The sequence below is a fragment of the Moschus berezovskii genome, chromosome 4 (genome assembly GCF_049115385.1).
Source record: "Moschus berezovskii isolate FMDL1 chromosome 4, NW_MosBer_1.0, whole genome shotgun sequence".
Classification (NCBI taxonomy): domain Eukaryota; kingdom Metazoa; phylum Chordata; class Mammalia; order Artiodactyla; family Moschidae; genus Moschus; species Moschus berezovskii.
In genome coordinates, this window is record NC_142463.1 from 79,024,160 (window position 1) to 79,045,050 (window position 20,891).

Sequence of the window (20,891 nt, forward strand, 5' to 3'; positions counted from 1 at the left end):
CACAATCAAATTTAACACCGTGATACTTTAATCTGAAGTCCACAGTCCACGTGTGACAGCTGTCCTTTCTCTCAATTTCCCCATTAAACTGATTTTTAAACAACCGGGTAAAACAAGCCGTGCGCTACAATGGGTGCCCTCAGTTCAGTTCAGTCGTTCAGTCGTGTCCGACTCTTGCGACCTCATGGACTGCAGCACGCCATGCTCCCTGTCCATCACCAACTCCCGGAGTTTACCCAAACTCATGTCCACTGAGCCGGTGACGCCATCCAACCATCTCATCCTCTGTCGTCCCCTTCTCCTCCCTATGTTCTATCAGTTTTTACCGACAGGGAATAAAGAAAAGGTCCCATCTGGGGCCAGGGTGCTGCTGGAAACAGGCTTGCTTCAGTAAAGCTCCAGGTATCCCTCAGCCGTCGGCCGTGCCACCCAAATGAAAACTCATTTTATCTCCACTCTTTCAGTTACCCACGATGTATGGAAAACTATTTCAACGTCTCCTTCGGTTCCAGTGTTGGTCAGACACAGCGGGATTTAGCCCTAACAGCTGAGGACGCCTGGTTGAAATTCCGGAAAAACTGTGTATCATCTACGTTTCCTCGAGCATGTAGCATTCAGAAACCGACAATTCTTCCTCCGTTAAGGGCTCTATCACGGCCCCCAGGGCGCAGGACTGCGGTGAGGACTGAACGAGCGACGGGCACAGGGCTCCCTCCGCAGGCAGCCGGCCCGCAGGGGGCCCCTTCCGCGCGCCGCCCGCTCGCCTCCCGGCCTCCCCGCCAGCGCCGACCGCCCGGCGGCCGAGCGGGCGGGGCGCGTCACGTGGGCGGGGCGGGGCGCGCTCGTCGGCCGATCGCACGATGTGACGCGCCGCCGGAGGCAGGCCGGGCCCTCAAGATGGCGGCGGGCGCCCCGAGCGGCTCGGCCCGGCAGTAGTAGCGGGACGGCACTCGCCGCTGGGGCCGGCCGCCCCGGGAGTGGCTGCAGCAGCGCCAGGAGTCGAGGATGGTAAAATGACCCAGGGGAAGAAGAAGAAAAGGGCCGCGAACCGCAGTATCATGCTGGCCAAAAAGATCATCATTAAGGACGGAGGCACGGTGAGCTGGGGTACCGAGCCGGGGAGTGTCGGGCCGGATCTCTCTCTGCTCCCGACGCGGCCGCCTGCCGTCGCCCCTCACTGCCCCCACCCCTCCCGCGGGGCCGGGCTCTCGGGCGCCCGGCTCTTCCCTCTCTCGCCCCGGCCTGCGGCCTCCGGGGCACATCCTCCCGGGTGGAGACGGCTCCGCCTCTCCCGCACCTGCCGCCCTGCCCTCCGGCCGCCGCTGGAGGCCCCGCGGCCTCGAGCCCACGCGCGCCGCCGCCGCGGGCAGGAATCGCCGCCGGGCTCCGCCGCCCGCCGCGCCCCTCGCCTCCGCAGCCCCGTCAGCGCCGTCCGGGCCCCGCCAGGCGGCGGCCGCGCTCGGGGGGCGGCCGGCGGCGGCCCCTGCCCGCCCGTATGCTGCTCCCGGGGTGGCATCTGGCGCGGCGACCCCGCTGGGGCCGCGTCGTGCGCTCGCCCCCTTCTCCACGCCGTTCGGGGTCAGCGCTCCTGCTCTCGGCTGCGTCCCGTGCGGTAAAGCTGTCCGGAGCCGGGCTCTGCTCCTCGCCGCCCGCCGTCGGGACTGTGACGGAGGACACCCGGGGCCTAGACTTCAGCCTGTAGTTTTCAAAGAAGAGTCACCACCCTCTTGTCTTAAAATCACCTCGTGTATGTTAAAACAAGAATACTCGATAGAGTTGGTCATGGCCTGAGGATTAGAAGACCTTAGAAAGGAAGACAGATTGAGGACGAGAACAAATTTTTTTGCTTTTTAGAAATAGTGTCATCAAAATCAACTTTAGGCTTTGTGCTGTTGTTAACCGACAGGGGAGGAGGCCTTTTAATTGAAAATAACTCACCTTTTTTTTAATGTTGAAAATTCTTCTTTGCTTCCCTCTGGTCTTTGTTACATTCTTTGATATCAAGTTCTGAAGTAGAATAGAAAAGTGAAAGTCATTTCACTTCTTCGAGAAATGTGCAGGTTCCTTTTATTCCATGTTTGTTTGGAGCCCTCCATTGCTAGCATAGTGCTAAATGTGTAATTAGGCCACTATTGAGGATTTGCTAAATTAATTTGAGATCAGTGACAACTTGGTTCGGACATTTCAGAATATGGCCCAGTCAGTATGCTAAAATTTAGAAAACCTGGGACGGATGTAGCAGTTTCGTTATATACCTGTGAAAGTGAAGTTGCTCAGTCGTCTCCGACTCTTTGTGACCCTATGGGCTATAACCTACCAGACTCCTCCGTCCATGGGATTTTCCAGGCAAGAGTACTGGAGTGGGGTGCCACTCCAGGGGATCTTCCCGACTCAGGGATCGAACCCGGGTCTCCTTAATTGTAGGCAGATACTTTACCGCTGAGCCACGAGGGAAGTCTGTATACGTTTAGTAACTGTCAAATCTATAGATGTCGTAGCTTTGACATTTGGTGAAAAAAGAAGCTTTGAAATTCAAGTCCTCAGATCTCATGTTTTAATGAAACATTAAAAGCATTTGATTAAATCAGTTATGAATTGTCTCAGCCGACTTGGTTAGAACTTCATTGATGGGAGAGAAATGGCTTGAAAAAACACTGGTGCCTTTACCAGTCATAAAGACTTAATATTTTAATTTCTTCATACAATCAACAAAAGAGAAGCAGCAAAGAATTGTATTTTGTAAAAGCAATTAATGTTTAAGATTAATATTTTTTCTAAAAGGTAAAGAAGCTGTGTTCAGGAAGCACACTTCCTTTTTCCTTGTAAAGTTCTGTTTTGTTACCTCTCGAGTTTTTTTTAACTCACTTTATAGCAATTAAATCTTGTGAGATTTGGAACAGGTTTTTGTGTTTTTTTAATCTTGGTATTTATTAAAGTTGTGAATTTATAGTTTGCTTTTGGACACAAAACACAATTTTTACCCCAGCAGTAGGTTTTTAAGAGGGCATAGAGAATAAATGAACGCTTCTTTTGAGGGATGTGCACATGGGGGTATTATCATTCGTCATTTTTGTACCCTTATGCTGCACTTTCCATTCTCAGAGCACTGGACCTCTTTAGAATAGGGACTTTTTATGCATCTTTTAATCCCACAGGGCCTACTGTGTGAATTTAAAGTGATAAAAACACATTTAGAGTGAGTTTTTAAAATAAGTAGCACATTCTAAAGATCATTTTTTTAGTGTAATTATATTCATTCCTATATATAATTAGGGGATATTTCCGTTCCTTGAAGTGCCAGGGTAATTTTTTTACACTGTATTTTAATCTACTCTAGCCATAAGTGAAAATACATATAATTATTATAGTCATAAAAATTGTTTTAAAATCACATTTGTTTTTCTTCTCTACTTAAAATTGATCAGATTACTGTTATGAACACCTTGGTGTCTGAGGCTGTATGGTTATACATGACAGGCTCTGAACAGTGTTTTACATCCCTGGCCAATGGTACTGACCTGATCCCCTTCCATTTTCTTCCTAGTGTTCAACAGTGTTAAGATTATTTTGCTTTGTCCCCTGCAAATGGCATCTTTTTAAGCTTGATCAGCCAGTTGTAATGTTCGTAAGGCAAAATTAGTAATGAGTTGTTAATGATTTATCAAAAACTTAGCACATATTTGTTGTAGCTTTTAACATTTGAAAAAGTGAACCTTTCTGAACAAGCCAGGTTAATCATAAGTTACTAAATGTTTTTCTTTTCTTGAAATTGTATTTCAGTTGGCTCTGAAGCCTAGGTAAGAATGACTAATATGTTGTCTATTTGAGTAGTACCCAATTAAGGTACATTATATGAGGGTGTGATTCTATATCAGGAGTTCTTAACTTGGGTTTGTTCACCTTGAAGTTTATTTATAAAATTTTCTTTGTGCATCTCTCTAGGGAAATTCCTTAAAGGTTTCATACTTCCTGAAAGTTTAAGAACAGTTGTTTTGTATGAAAACAGTGTAAGTAGCTAAAGACTAGTTTCACAGGTTAAATTAAATAAATATTTACTGGGCTTCCCTGGTGGCTCAGTTGGTAAGAATCCACCAGCAATGGGGGGAGACCTTGGTTTGATCCTGGATTGGGAAGATCCCCTGGAGGAGGGCTTGGCAACCCACTCCAGTATCTTTACCTGGAGAATCGCCATGGACAGAGGAGCCTGGGAGGGGCTACAGTCCATGGGGTCTCAAAGAGTCGGCTATGACTGAGCGACTTTAACTTTTGGTCATCTAGTGTATACCATTTTACTGATGAAAGTAACTGTGACATTATTGGTGAATTTGCTTTTGGAAGCATTTACACGTAGAATTGGGCTTCCCAGGTGGTTCAGTGGGCAAGGAATCTGCCAACTATGCAGGAGATGCAGGAGACACGGGTTTGATTCCTGGGTTGGGAAGATCCCTTGGAGGAGGGCATGGCAACCCACTCCAGTATTTTTGCTGGACTCAGCCATGGACAAGAGGAGCCAGGTGGGCTCCATGAGGTTGAAAGAGTCGGACACTACTGAAGCAATTGAGCAGGCACACATAGGATTACTGTGTTTAGTTATGTTTTAATGTATGTAACATTTTGCTACATCTCTTATTCATTGCAGACCATTGAGGAGAGTTAAAACTGCATTCTGACATTTTAGAATGCTTCTGGTTTTGTTGTTAAATCATTACTATGTTTTGTTGTTAGTTTAGTCACTAAGTTGTGTCAGACTCTTTGCAACCCCATGGACTGTACACCACCCCACCCCACCCCCAGGCTCCTCTGTCCGTGGGATTTCCCAGGGATGGAACCTGTGTCTCCTGCATTGGCAGGCGGGTTCTTTACCACTGAGCCTCCAGGTTGTTTATAAGTGTTCTTGGTAGAGACTAAGAGCCTCAGAGTTATTTACATGAGTTATTTGTATTATCAAATATAGAATTTTCCTTATGATTTTTGAAGTTTGCTTGTTTTTTATTCCGATTTTTATTGATTTCTGAATACAGGGACTACATCTCTGATAAAGTGGGAAAATGTAGATTTTTTTCACAAGTGAATTGGTAAAATGACTTTAAAGATCAGATAGAAAGAAAAGCACATGTGAGTTGATTTATTAGAAGTACCTGACAAAAGTAGAATTGACATTTCAAATATGCATTCAGAGATGCAGAGTACCAGATTTTTATTCCTGATTTCTCTGATTTTAATCACAATAAATAGGAGTCAAAGACCATTTCAAAAGTCTGGCTCTAAGCTCCGATCCTTTGCACTCTTCACCTGCTACAGTGACTGAAGGAGTTGCAGAATAGCTCTCTGAACTCCCAGAGAGCGGCCACTGGTTCCTAGAGAGCATGTAAGCCAGGAAGGGGGCCATGGTGCCTTTCAAAAAGCAGTTGTTCTTTGATATCAGTAGCCTTTTCCTAGAAACATCAGGATGCACACGTCCATGGCAAGCTTGTGGCAGGCAGAACCATGAATGATTTACCTGTCTACCTCTGTGAGTTAACACTTGCTTTAGGGTAGCGTGTTTGGGGGTGAATGAATAAGCAGTTTTCTCTGTTTGTATTTCCAGTTTGTCTTACTGTAGTTTGAAAACCTGCTTCCCATCATCATCTGTGGAAATTCACTTATAGTTGAAGTGTTGAAGTTTAGGAAAAAGAATAGCTTTTCTCAAAAATCATTCTGACAAGTATATATGATTTAAATTTTCAATTATTTAAAAGCTCAAGTTGTCTTTTAGCATTATTTTGAATTGGAAGTGTCAGTTAAAGTAACAGTTGACCATTTCAGCCAGGGTACATATATCAGGATCCCTAAAATGGGTTCATCTCTTCCAGTGCCAGATTGCAGTAGCTTATTCTTAATAATAGCTCTGTTTTCTCAATAGTGTATAAATACAGTTATGAATTCTACCACGGGAAATACTTTTTAGGGAGTCTTTTTATCAAGAGGCGGTCAATATTTCATCACTTCGCTATATAAATTGAGTAATCAGAGATCACACTGGGACCATTCTTGAGCTTCGGCTCTATCATAGACATTGGTGACAGTTTGAGTTTTGTGTTAATGGTTTTGTGTTTTGTTTGTTTTTTATTTTTAATTTTATTTTACCTTTTTACTGAACTTAGTTTGTAGTTATTTCAACTGTGTAACCCATTCGGTGTTCATGAGGATAAGCATTTAATGTAAGGATGATTTAACTTGATTTAACAGCCAGCCACATATTTTCCTCTTAAGAATAGAGAGTGCTGCAACAGATTGTCATGTTACTTATCTTTTCAAAATGTATCTCAAAACAGTGGTGGTCCAGTTGTTAAGATTCCATGCTTCCAATACAAAGGCTGTGGATTGGATCCCTAATTGGAGAACTAAGATCCATGTACCATGTGGTGTGGCGAAAAAAATAAAAATCATATATAGCAATAACAATCTTAAGCTGTAGATCTTTTTTAATTTTTTAAGAGTAAAACTTGATCTCACTATATTCTTGTTGAATATTTATAAGTGTATTTCATTCTATTTAGGAGCAGTCTAACCCATACCTCTTCACTTCTCTGATAATATACAAATTTTGAATAACTCTTTAAAATTGATCCATAACATGTCAGTAAGTAATTTTAAAGTCTCACTGCAGATTAAGCCAAAGGGACTTAATTAGTATGCATGCTTGCCAAGTCACTTCAGTTGTGTCTGACTCTTTGCAACCCTATAAACTGTAGCCTTCCAGGGATTCTCCAGGCAAGAATCCATGGGATTCTCCAGGCAAGAAAACTGGAGTGGGTTGCCAGGCCTCCTCCAGGGGATCTTCCTGGCCTAGGGATCGATCAAACCCACGTCTTTTCTGTCTCCTGCATTGGCAGAAGGGTTCTTTACCACTAGTGCCACCTGAGAAGGCCCTTAATTAGTATAATAGTGTCTTTTACATGTTAACAGTGATTCATACCTTGAGGAAATTAAGGATCAATTTTCTTTTTGTGACAAATGTAGTGAAACTTACCTTGCCTGATTAAAGTCACAGAAAATAAGAAAACACACATTCAGTTCAGTTCAGTTCAGTCGCTCAGTTGTGTCCGACTCTGCGACCCCATGAATGATACCAAATACTAGCAGTAAAGTCTTATTTCCTCCAGTTATTCCATAATGTGTAAGGATCCCATGAGAGCAGCTTTACAGTTACAGTGTTCCTCTTTAGGAATTTTTTTTTTTTTTAGTATTCTTCCGTGAAAAGTTCCAGGTCTTAGATGTCTGTGATTAAGCATTTTTGTGTGTTTGTATACACACAAGACTTTTACATTAAATTATTTTAATCAACTTAGTTATGTTTTGTTCAGAGAAAATTCAGCCTTTCTTTCTGAAAATTTGTTTTATCCTCATTATTGTTTGTTTTTGTTTGTTTGTTATGTTGGCCACACTGCGAGGCATGCAGGATCTTAGTTCCCCAACCAGGGATCAAACCCATGCCCTCTGCAGTGGAAGCACAGTGTTGTAACTACTGGTCCTCCAGGGAATTCCTGTCTTCCTCATTCTTGATTGGTAGCTTCTCAGTATTAAATTTTAAGTTCAAAATTATTATTCTTCATACTTTATTTTGGTTTTTGTCATTTTTTTTTCTAACTTTTATTTTGAGAATTTTCAAAACTACAGAAAAGTTGCAGAAATAACATAATGAATGTTTATTTGGCTATCCCAGAGATTCATGATTCAACAGTTGTTCACATTTTGCCACATTTGTTTTTTCTTTCTCTATGCGTGTTTTTTTTTTCATTTTTTTTTCCTGACCCATTTGAATTAGTGGTAGACATCATGATACTTTATCCCTAAAAGTATCACCTAAGAATAAGGATATTTTTCCAGTAGTCATGTATGGATGTGAGAGTTGGACTTAAAGAAAGCTGAGTGCTGAAGAATTGATGCCTCTGAACTGTGTTGTTGGAGAAGACTCTTGAGAGTCCCGTGGACTGCAAGGAGATCCAACCAGTCCATCCTAAAGGAAATCAGTCCTGAATATTCATTGGAAGGACTGATGCTGAAGCTGAAACTCCAATACTTTGCTACCTGATGCGAAGAACTGGCTCATTTGAAATGACCCTGATGATGGGAAAGATTGAAGGTGGGAGGAGAAGGGGACGACAGAGGATGAGATGGTTGATGGCATCACCGACTCAATGGACATGAGTTGAGTAAACTCTGGGAGTCAGTGATGGACAGGGAGGCCTGGTGTGCTGTAGTCCATGGGGTCACAAAGAGTCAGACACAACTGAGTGACTGAACTGAACTGAGCTGAACCACATAGCTGCAATATAATCACCATGTTCAGAAATTTAACATTGATAAAATACTCTTGGGTAGTATATAGTCCATAGTCACATTTCCCCAGTAATCCTAATAACTACTTTATAGTCTTTTTTTGGATGTAGAATTATTACGTTTAGTTGCCAGGTATCTTCTGTCTAGAATAGCTTTTTGTTTGGTTTTTAAGCTTAAAAAATATCTATTGATTTTTTTTTAATAGTCTAGGCCGTTATTTTGAAAAAAGAACCTCAGTTTCGCTTATTCTTATGCTTTTCTCACATGGTAATATCCACTTAACAAGTAGGATTATAATGCCCAGTTACTAGTGGACTTACTTCTTTCTCCTGGCCAAAAACCCATGTAAGTCCCTGATTCATTGATAGGACTGTAACATAAGTTATTACAGTCTATATTCTCCATAACAACTGCTGGATTCATAAACTCATATTTATTGGGCAATTATAGACTTGGAATTTGAGAATTAGATGAGGATTTAGGTAGGAAATTAATAGTTTACCCCCTAATTGCTAAGAGAGGTAAAGTGACTTACTTAAGTCATCTGATAGCTTAATGACTCTCTTGATAAGGGTTATCTAATCCATGAGCATGAAATACCCTTTCCATTTTAGGCATTGGGCTATGCAGAGAGATACTAAAATGGTTAAGATTGGACAAACAGTCTGTGATAATAATACATGCAGTGTAACCACTGAAACTAGTGCAGCTCCAGACTTGGGCTCTGCAGTTGCCTGGATTGACTGCTCCATCTTTTACTTGCTATATTGGACTCTAAAGTGGAGGTAGTAATATATAACTTGAAAGGTTGCTGCTGCTGCTAAGTCGCTTCAGTCGTGTCCGACTCTGTGCGATCCCATAGATGGCAGCCCACCAGGCTCATCTGTCCCTGGGATTCTCCAGGCAAGAATACTGGAGTGGATTGCCATTTCTTTCTCCAGTGCATGCATGCATGCTAAGTCGCTTCAGTCATGTCTCACTCTGTGCAACCCCATGGACAGCAGCCCACCAGGCTCCTCTGTCCACGGAATTTTCTAGGCAAGAATACTGGAGTGGGTTGCCACTTCCTTCTCCAAACTTGAAAGGTTAGGAGGGGTAAATAAGACTATGAATGTAAATCATTAGAAGTCTTCAGTGATTTTTATTATTTTAATTTTATGTGTATGTACAGTAAGCCCGTGTGAGAGATGATACAGTAGTGAACAGTGGGATATCAGAGGATGTGCGTGTGTGCGTGCTCAGTCACTCAGTTGTGTCTGACTCTTTGTGACCCCATAGGCTGTAGCCCGCCAGGCTCCTCTGTTCATGGGATTCTCCCGGCAAGAATACTGGAGTGGGTTGCCATGCCCTCCTTTAGGGGATCTTCCCATCCCAGGGATCCAACCCATGTCTCTGGCATCTCCTGCTTTGGCAAGCGGATTCTTTACCTCTACGCCACCTGGAAGCCCCATCAGAGGATAAAGGATCGGGAGAAGTTACAAATTTAATTAATGGATGTATTGCTCTTTTAACAATGTTTAAATACAGTAACCATATACTGAATACCTAAAGTAATAGGTAGAGGAAACTTACAGAGTAATTCATTTCATTTCTACAGACGCTCACTAAGCACTTTCGTGCTGCGCGTGTATTGCATGCTCTAGATTGTAGAAGAATAAAGCATAGGGCCTGCCTCAGAGCATGAGCATGAGAAAGGTGAGGTTTAGGTTAAATAAAATGAAACAGATACTTTACAAAGCAAAATGCAACTGTAAAAGTTATCAAGTGTTAAAGGATAGAAGAATAAGTAGATTTTTAAAAGGCTTAGCCAGAAGCCTACTTGATGAAATGAAATACATTACCAATGGAAAGTATGCTTTGGGAAATGGGAATTAGATTGGAGAGTGGATTCAGGGTTAAAGGGGTTTGTCCCCTGACTTCTGAGTTGAAGTTAGAGGTGACTGCTATGGAACCATGTCTCATTCCTCCATAAGAAAGAAGTTGTTCAGCTGAATGGACTTTTGATACAGTAATTATTATGTTTTTAGGTGGAATATCGTGGCATTTAGGGTTGGGTATGTGTTAGTTTATGTTCAAATGTGTCTCCAGAATTTTTCACATTGTACCTCTTTAATTCTTTCAAGAATCCTCAGATATCATCTGTTGATACGATCTCATTATGCCGAACCTTGTACTCTTGATGCTATAAACATTGGTCAGACATTTTCCCCCTAACCTGTCTATTAACCCTCTTTCTCTGGTCTTTCTCCTCAGGCTATGACCCTTGTATTCTTTCCAAATTGTCCTGGAATTTTGATTATGGATTGCTATTCCATTAAACCTACCAGCCTTATGTCAAAAGTCCTACTTCGAACTGTTTGTAATTCCAGACTAGTAAAATATTTTAAAAATTTGTCAATTTTATTAAGATCTTATATTACTTTTGAATTTATTTAAAACAGGATAGATATGTATATAATAAAAACTCTCAAAATTACCAGTCCCTTGGGGCAAGGAGCTATCTCTCCCCCTGCCCTGCTTTAAAATATTGGATTAACCAAGAAGTTTCCCTGGTGGCTCAGAGGTTAAAGCGTCTGCCTCCAATGTGGGAGACCCAGGTTCGATCCCTGGGTCGGGAAGATCCCCTGGAGAAGGAAATGGTAATCCACTCCAGTATTCTTGCCTGGAGAATCCCATGGACAGAGAAGCCTGGTAGGCTACAGTCCACGGGGTCGCAAAGAGTCGGACACGACTGAGTGACTTCACTTTCTACAGTTTTGTCCATACCATCTTACATATACACCCCCACACACTTTTTCCTCCCACCTCTGAGGACATATGAGAGAATGGCTCAGGAGGGCCAAGCATATGCATTCTAGTTTTTCCATTCTAGTTTTACACAGTAGTTTTTCTCTTAAATAAACATTTTCCTCTTATTTAAAGTACAATCATGCCTATTAGAAAAGATTTAGAAAACTCAGAACAGTATAATAATTTTATGTCACTTAAAATCACTACCTAATATAAACACTATTAACGTTGAGGTTTTTTTTTTTTCATAGTTGAAATTATTCTACATACACAATTTTATATCCTGCTTTAATTTTTTTTTAATTTAACATTGTCATAAACATGTTTCAGTTCAGTTCAGTCGCTTAGTCGTATCCGACTCTTTGCGACCCCATGAACCGCAGTACGCCAGGCCTCCCTGTCCATCACCAACTCCCAGAGTTCACTCAAACTCATTTACATGTCATTATAGATTATCCATAAACAGTTTTTGGCTGCATATTATTCTGTGATTTATATACCATGATTTGATTATAGGATGTATAATTAGGTTGAACATTTAGATTTATATATTTCCTACTGTAAGTGATGCTGCTATGAACATCTTTATGGTGAAACTTTTTCTGAGTGGTTATTTCCATGATAGAATTTTATGAGCTGTTTTATAAATTGTTTATATTCTTTATATTTTTATAGTGTCTTAAGTGCTTCTGTATTGGTTTTCATGAATGCTTTACCTAGTTAAGATATTAATGTTTTGCTGTTTCTCGCATCTTAGTTTGTTTTCTTTAAATTCAGCTAATGCTGTCCATGTTTTTCTCAAATCAATATGCCTAAAACGAATTGGTCTTTTATTCTTTCCCCTTTCCTCACTGTCCAACTGACCAGGCAGAAACTGAAATCTTTTCATCTTCGATCTTCTCTACCCTCCTCTGCTACAATCATCCCCAAACTGAGTCCTTATACTATCTCTTAAATATTTTTTGTATCTGTACAATTTGCTCCATCCTCACTACCTCTGTCTTATTTCTCTGAGTTTTCCCAGCACTGTCCTTGAGTGATTAAGTATGCTTCACTGAAGCAGCCACTTTTAACACACTTATTTTCTTCTAGACTTTTGGTTCTGTGTGTATATTTATACACATTGTCATCTAATTATCATCTTACTTTTTATTAGCATTTCCCAGACAGTTTTCTAAGAAACTCAGGTGTTCTTGAGATACCGTCTGTTATATGACAGAAGGATTTCATGGTCAAATTTGGAAAACAGTGCATACTGTAGCTTTCTGGAGATTCATTATATAAATTAGTGTGTTAAAGGCCCTGAGACATTCTACATACTCTAATAGATATTGAATATATGTGATGATGAACAAAACTAATTTGGATCTTACGAAATCCTACGGACTTTTTTCCTAACCTTGTCTTACTGTACTTGCTCTGTTTGGTACTAGGCATTATTCCTTCCTTTCTAAAACTGCTCCTTTATCACCCGTGACACTGTATCTCCTTGATTCTCCAATATTTCTCTGATGGCTCCTTCTTTATTTTCCTGAGTTCCTTTTCTTCTGCCCAATACAGTAGACCCATGAATGTGGGTTTGAACTGCGTGGGTTCACTTACATATGGATTTTTTTTTTTTTTCAATAAATACATACTACATGGTCTGCAGTTGGTTGAATCTGCAGATGGGAGAGCCTGGATGCAGAGGGCTGGCTCTAAGTTATACGTGGATTTCTGACTGTATGAGGCCCGACGCCCCTAAGCCCTGTACTTGGTGATTCTTGACTAAGCTAGTCCACCTGTCTTTTCTCATTTTATCTCACCTACTCTGGTGGTTTCAAACATCATATTTGCTAATGACTAATTGTTTTAATCAGCCCTCAAAGGACAATAGAAATGTTTTAAGTGCAAGAGCTATCTCTTATATAGAATCTGAAGTAATTTTGAGCCTTCTAGGGGAAGACAAGCTAGGAAGCTACCAGTCTCCACTAGTAGACAACCAAACTAAAAAACTGGAAAAACTTGACTCTTCCTCCCACATTTGTCAAATTCTTTCAGTTTCAAATCCTGAATTCTCATATCCATTTCCTCCCCTCCAGTGTCCATGCCACACCCCTGTTTCATTCCTTCATCGTCTCTTGTGTGAACTGATTCAGATAGCTTGCTTCTGCATGCAGCTTGCTGTTCAGTTACATCCTTTAGAAAATCACCATGACGTATGGAGAAATGCAGGTATCATCACACAGTTCTCTTGCTTAAAACCCTTAAGTGGTTTTCCTGTATCTCTCAGGTGAAGACAAGAGCCTCCTTAACAAAGGAGAGAGCCATCTCTTCTGCCTTCCCTTTACCTGTAACTGCCATGGCTGTGGTTTACTTCATCTGGTTCTTTTTCTCTAATGTGGTTGTCCACACCACTTCATTGTCTTGCAGTAAACTTTTTTTGGTTCCTAACTTGTAGGAATTAATATCCCTTTTATTGCAGTTTTGTATAAGCAGAGGATTATAATGAGACTTCTTCCTCTCTAGACGGAACTCCTTGAGATCAGGGAGTGTGTTTTACTTCTAGAACCTCTAGTGCTCTGTGTTTGTTGAATGAGTCTTGTACAAACTCATTCCTCGTCATGGTCCTTCAACTCATATCTCCCAACTCCCACCCCACCTCTGTTGAATCTAATTCCTCAGCTGCAGGCTCTTCTAAGGGAGTTTCCAGGTCCCTAAATTCTGCAGGTTGGGAGAGACATCTAATTTTTTAAAATGATGTAGCACCATTTTTAGTGTACAGAGAAATCCAAACAGTGTTAATATTTTGCACATAAGACTGAGTATGTTGGATATGTTGCAGGAAGAGGGACCCCTTCCCGGGTCCAAGAGTGTATGTTCTTGTCTAACACTGGAAATGAACTGTCTGAGGAGACACACGTGGTGACAAAGCAAGAGACTTTATTGGGAAGGGGTGCCTAGGCAGAGACCAGCAGGGTCCGAGAACCCAAGAAAATTGCCTTGCCACCTGGCTCTCGGTCTTGGGTTGTTACGGTGATGGGGTTTGTTTTCAGGTCATCTCTGACCAGTCATTCTGACTAAGGGTCCTTCCTGGTGGTGCATGCATTGCCCAGACAAGGTGGATTCTAGCGAGAAGGACTCACAGGTTGGTTGGACACGGGCTGGTGTCTCCGCTCTTCTTTTGACTTCTTGCAAATTCTTTTGATTGGTGATAGCTTGTTAGTTTGCATTCCTTACCAGGACCTCTGTTAAGACAACTTATGCAAGTGACTACTATCTTGTCTGGCCAGGGTGGCTGGTGTCAGTCAGTATTTCCTCTAACAAATATATTTTTAAAACTTAAGTATAATATTGTTATATGTATTGATTAAACTTGTTTTTCTGTTACACAAACTTGTCAATGGAGACTGAGTTAATGTTACAGGTCATCTGCTTTTCTATCCATTTAATATTGCCTTTAGAAATACAAAATCCAACAATTGAAGTAATTTTTTAAATATAATTTTATTTACTTATTTTTGGTTGTGCTGAGTCTTAGTTGCTGTGCAAGATTTTCTCTAGTTGCTGTGAGAGGGGGCTACTCTCTAGTTGCAGTTGACAGGTTTCTCACTGCAGTAGCTTTTCTTGTTGTGGAGCATGGGCTTTAGTGCATGCAGGCTTCAGCAGTTGTGGCTCCTGGGCTGCGGAGAACACACTCAGTATTTGAGGCACATGGGCTTAGCTGCTTCACAGCATGTAGGATCTTCACAGATCAGGGATCAAACTGTTTTCTCCTACATTGACAGGCAGATTCCTTACCCTGAGCCACCAGGGAAGCCCTGAAGTAATCCTTAAGATACCTCTAAGCAGCAGTGTAAGATCCTGCTAGCAGAAGCAAAAGGCAAAGGAGAAAAGGAAAGATATACTCATCTGAATGCAGAACTCCAAAGAATAACAAGAAAGCCTTTATCAGTGAGGAGTGCAAAGAAATAGAGGAAAACAATAGAATGGGAAAGACTAGAGATTTCTTCAAGAAAATTAGAGATAACAAGGGAACGTTTCATGCAAAGATGGATACAATAAAAGACAGAAACAGTATGGACATAAGAGAAGCAGAAGATAGTAGGAAGAGGTGACAAGAATACACAGAAGAACTGTATAAAAAAGATCTTAATGACCCAGATAACCATGATTGTGTGGTCACTCACCTAGAGCCAGACATCCTAGAGTGCGAAGTCAAGTGGGCCTTAGGAAGCATCACTACAAACAAAGCTAGTGGGGGTGATGGAATTCCAACTGATTTATTTCAAATCCTAAAAGATGATGCTGTTAAAGTGCTGCACTCAATATGCCAGCAAATTTGGAAAACTAAGCAGTGGCCACAGGACTGGAAAAGGTGTTTTCATTCCAGTCCTAAACAAAGGCAATGCCAAAAAATGTTCAAACTACCGTACAGTTGCAGTCATCTCACACACTAGCAAAACAATGCTCAAAATTCTCCAAGTGGCTCCAACAGTACGTGAACCAAGAACTTCCAGATGTGCAAGCTGGTTTTAGAAAAGGCAGAGAAACCAGAAATTGCCAACATCCATTGGATCATCGAAAAAGCAAGAGAGTTCCAGGAAAACATCTACTTCTGCTTTATTGACTATGCCAAAGCCTTTGACTGTGTGGATCACAACAAAATGGAAAATTCTGAAAGAGATGGGAGTACCAGAGCACCTGACCTGCCTCCTGAGAAATCTGTATGCAGGTCAAGAAGCAACAGTTAGAACCGGACATGGAACAACAGACTGGTTCCAAATTGGAAAAGGAGTACATCAAGGCTGTATATGGTCACACTACTTATTTAACATATATATAGAGTACATGTGAAATGCTGAACTGGATGAAGCACAGCTGGAATCAAGATTTTCGGGAGAAATATCAATAACCTCAGATATGCAGATGACACCACCCTTATGGAGCAGTGATGTCTCCTGCTCTCAGGCATTACCACCATTGCACAAGAAGCTTCCTTGACTTCTGCTGTCCACCTACCCAGTCCTACTCCTCACCTACCTCCTTTCCATCCTTTCAGCCTTCCTCCTGGCATTCCGACATTCCCATCCCCACCCTGGACTTCCTGTTCCCATTGCACATGGTGTTTATGTATAATGTATTTATTTGTTTCTTTGTCTGCCTCCGTCATCCTGAGGACAGGGACAGTGAGCGTCCCGATGTTTGGCAGAGAACCTGTTGCATGTATGTTCTCCATAGGTAGTTGTCGACTGTTGTCATTACTGTTGGTAATTTGGAGTACACTGTTAACTTTTCAAACTCTTGTTTTTGTAGCCTCAAGGAATAGGTTCTCCTAGTGTTTATCATGCAGTGATCGTCATCTTTTTGGAGTTTTTCGCTTGGGGATTATTGACAGCACCCACCTTGGTGGTAAGTAATCTTTTAACTTATTTTTCACTGACTTTAAAATCCTTTTTCTTCAATTTGGTGGGTGGGGAATGCCTCTTTTACCTTTCCGAGGTTAATTCTCCCACCGATGTCTTTAGCCCTTTTGTGTACTGTATTTTAGGGCTTCCCTGGTGGCTCAGAGGTTAAAGTGTCTTCCTGCATTGCAAGAGACTTGGGTTCAATCCCTGGGTTGGGAAGATCCCCTGGGGAAGGAAATGACAACCTGCTCCAGTATTCTTGCCTGGAGAATCCCATGGATGGAGGAGCCTGGTGGGCTACAGTCCACGGGGTCTCAAAGAGTCAGACACGACTGAGCAATTGCTTTAGTTGTCCTTTCCAGCTTTCACTTCTCCCTTAACTTTTTGATAGGGCTTAGTTGGGTGTAAATCTTCTGAATACTGGACAAATTTAAGCAGGGGCTCTGTCCCCACTCTGGCTAGAGTGGAAAGGATTCTTATACAGGCTTAGGAAAAATGATGTCTAGCCCTGAATCACTCAGCACTGTCATTTTGAGATTCATTTCTCTAGTTGCATTTTCGAAATATAAGTTTCTTTTAGTTTAGGCCAAGTATCTAGAGGTAACTAACCATCTAGGGAGGTCATTCATTCTATAGCCCTAAGCTGATTTTGCTCAAATATTCCCAGGTTTCAGTTCAGTTTAGTCACTCAGTCGTGTCCGACTCTTTGCGACCCCATGAATCACAGCACGCCAGGCCTCCCTGTCCATCATCACCAGCTCCTGGAGTTCACTCAAACTCATGTCCATCGAGTTGGTGATGCCATCCAACCATCTCATTCTCTGTCGTCCCCGTCTCCTCCCGCCCCCAATCCCTCCCAGCATCAGAGTCTTTTCCAGTGAGTCAACTCGTCGCATGAGGTGGCCAAAGTATTGCAGTTTCAGCTTTAGCATCAGTCCCTCCAATGAACACCCAGGATCGATCTCCTTTAGAATGGACTGGTTGGATCTCCTTGCAGTCCAAGGGACTCTCAAGAGTCTTCTCCAGCACCACAGTTCAAAAGCCTCAGTTCTTCAGCGATCAGCTTTCTTCACAGTCCAACTCTCACATCCATACATGACCACTGGAAAAACCATAGCCCTTAGAAAAGAGCTCTCTGTAAGATTGAGCATCTTAGGTAACAGATAGTTTTCTCCTATCAGTAAAGAGAAGAGGAGTGGAATGAAGGAAGAAGTAGTCACAGGAGAACTCTGTAACATCTTGAAAAGTGTAATCACAGGTTGCCAAATCCCAGAACAGATTTTTAAGATACTTTAAAGAGATACTTTCTTATATTTTCATGAGCTTGTTGATATCCAAAATAGACTTTTATAAAAAGTTTATTATAAATAGAATGATCATATATAGATAGTTTGAACTAGTCTAAGAAAATTTATGTTCCATATTTTTGGCATATTTATTATATGGTTACATAATCACTACTGTATCTACATAAAACACTGGTGTCTAACTGTATATTTTGAATATACAAGGCATATTTACAAATACTGCTAAAACAAGTTCAAAAGAAAATAAAATCTCAAATAAATATAATTCCTTTTGAAATAAACCATGCTTTGCAAGTTAGGACAGTTCCCTGAATGAATGACAGTTCCCTGACATGTAATTTTAAGAATTCTGATTTGATTATGTTTTGAAATCCTTTCTTTTTTAAAAAGGAAACAACTTATTTACCTGTAATGGGTGATCGGCTTTACATAAATGAATTTCCAAAATAATTGATGTGTGACATTTAAATGTCTGACTTTTTTTAAATTTAGTAATTTCTGATGGGAATTTTTCAAATAATTTACATGTTTCAAGCTGTCATCATCCATGAGCACTGATTTGAAGCTTTCTCATATGATGCAGGTTCATTATGACACTTGTAACTACATTACACTGTAATAACGTGATGTCAGGTGCTACTGGCATCTCCCAATTTTCCCATGTTTATTTCTTCCTTTGGTTGCACTGGATCTTTGCTGCTGTGCGCAGGCTGTCTCTGGCTGTGGCAAGCAGGGCTACTGTTGGGTGTGGTGCTCGAGCTTCCCAGTTTGGCGGCTTCTCTCGCTGCGGAGCGCAGGCTCTAGATACATAGACTTAAGTAGTTGCGGTTTGAGGGCTCTAGAGCAGAGGACTGTAGTTGTGGCACACAGGCTTGGTTGCTCCATGGCCTGCGGAATCTTCCCAGGCTACAGATCAAACCCATGTCCCCTGCATTGGCAATTAGATTCTCCTCCACCGTACTATATTAGCTTTCTCGTGTTTCAGTGTGCTTATTTGTAATGTACCAATTTAACGTATCAATCTCTCTGGCCAGTGTTTAGTCTTACAGTTTAAAGGACTTGAGCTTTGTAATAGCAAACAGTTTGTCTATATTTATATTATGATGAGTCCAGGCACAGTCCTAAGCACTATAAATACATTATTATTATTATTATTCTTAACCCTTAAAGGATTTCTTTGCAGCTGAAGATGGAGAAGCTCTACAGTCAGCACAAACAAGACCAGGAGCTGACTGTGGCTCAGCTCATGAACTCCCTATTGCAAAATTCAGACTATTTTGAAGAAAATAGGGAAAACCACTAGACCATTCATATGACCTAAATCAAACCCCTTACGATTGTTCTGTGTAAGTGAGAAATAGATTCAAGGGATTAGATCTGATAGGCAGACTGCCTGAAGAACTATGGATGGAGTTTTGTGACATTGTACAGGAGGCAGTGATCAAGACTATCCCCAAGAAAAAGAAATGCAAAAAGGCAAAATGGTTGTCTAATGAGGCCTTACAAATAGCTGTCAAAAGAGAAGCGAAAGGCAAAGGAGAAAAGGAAAGATATACCTATCTGAGTGCTGAGTTCCAAAGAATAGCAAGGAAATTATAAAGCCTTCATCAGTGATCAATGCAAAGAAATAGAGGGAAACAGTAGAATGGGAAAGACTAGAGATTTCTTCAAGAAAATTAGAGATAACAAGGGAAGAAATTTCATTCAGAGGTGGGAACAATAAAGGACAGAAACAGTATGAACCTAACAGAAGCAGAAGATATTAAGAGGTGGCAAGAATACACAGAAGAACTATACAAAAAAGATCTTTATGACCCAGATAACCATGATGGTGTGATCACTCACCTAGAGCCAGACATCCTGGAGTGCAAAGTCAAGTGGGCCTTAGGAAGCATCACTACGAACAAAGCTAGGGGGGTGATGGCATTCCAACTGATTTATTTCAAATCCTAAAAGATGATGCTGTGAAAGTGCTGCATTCAATATGCCAACAAATTTGGAAAATTCAGCAATGGCCACAGGACTGGAAAAGGTCAGTTTTCATTCCAATCCTAAAGAAAGGCAATGCCAAAGAATGTTCAAACTGACGCACAATTGGACTTATCTCACACACTAGCAAAATAATGCTCAAATTTCTCTAAGCAAGGCTTCAACAGTATGTGAACCGAGAACTTCCAGATGTTCAAGCTGGTTTTAGAAAAGGCAGAGAAACTGAAAATCAAATTGCCAACACCCATTGGATCATCAAAAAAGCAAGAGAGTTCCAGGAATACATCTACTACTGCTTTATTGACTAAGACAAAGCCTTTGACTTTGTGGATCACAATAAACTGTGGAAAATTCTAAAAGAGATGGGACCACCAGACCACCTTCCCTGCCTCCTGAGAAATCTGTATGCAGGTCAAGAAGCAACAGTTAGAACTGTACATGGAACAGCGGACTGGTTCCAAATTGGGAAAGGAGTACATCAAGGCTGTATATTGTCAACCTACTCATTTAACTTATATGCAGAGTACATCATGCAAAATACTGAACTGGATGAAGCACAAGCTGGAATCAAGATTGCCCGGAGAAATATCAATAACCTCAGATACGCAAATGATACCACCCTTATGGCAGAAAGTGAAGAGGAACTAAAAAGCCTCTTGATGAAAGTGAAAGAGGAGAGTGAAAAAGTTGGCTTGAAGCTCAACATTCAGAAAACGAAGATCATGGCATCTGGTCCCATTACTTCATGGCAAATAGATGGGGAAACAGTGGAAACAGTGTCAGACTTTATTTTTTTGGGCTCCAAAATCACTGCAGATGCTGATTGCAGCCATGAAATTAAAAGACGCTTTCTCCTTGGAAGGAAAGTTATGACCAACCTAGATAGCATATTAAAAAGCAGAGACATTACTTTGCCAACCAAGGTCCGTCTAGTCAAGGCTATGGTTTTCAGTGGTCATGTATGGATGTGAGAGTTGGACTATAAAGAAAGCTAATCGCCGAAGAATTGATGCTTTTGAACTGTGGTGTTGGAGAAGACTCTTGAGAGTCCCTTGGACTGCACGGAGATCCAACCAGTCCATTCTAAAGGAGATCA

At 41.4% G+C, this 20,891-nt stretch overlaps 1 protein-coding gene across 1 annotated transcript in view; it reads left to right on the forward strand.

Moving 5' to 3' along the window:
- The first annotated feature begins 870 nt into the window (after positions 1-870).
- SLC71A1 (solute carrier family 71 member 1) overlaps positions 871-20,891 on the forward strand; it is a 47,355-nt gene continuing 27,334 nt past the window's right edge. The window contains exons 1-2 of the mRNA XM_055403252.1: positions 871-1,097; positions 16,408-16,503. Coding sequence (XP_055259227.1) covers positions 1,014-1,097; positions 16,408-16,503 — 180 coding nt within the window. The 5' untranslated portion in view covers positions 871-1,013. The remainder of the gene's footprint in view (positions 1,098-16,407; positions 16,504-20,891) is intronic.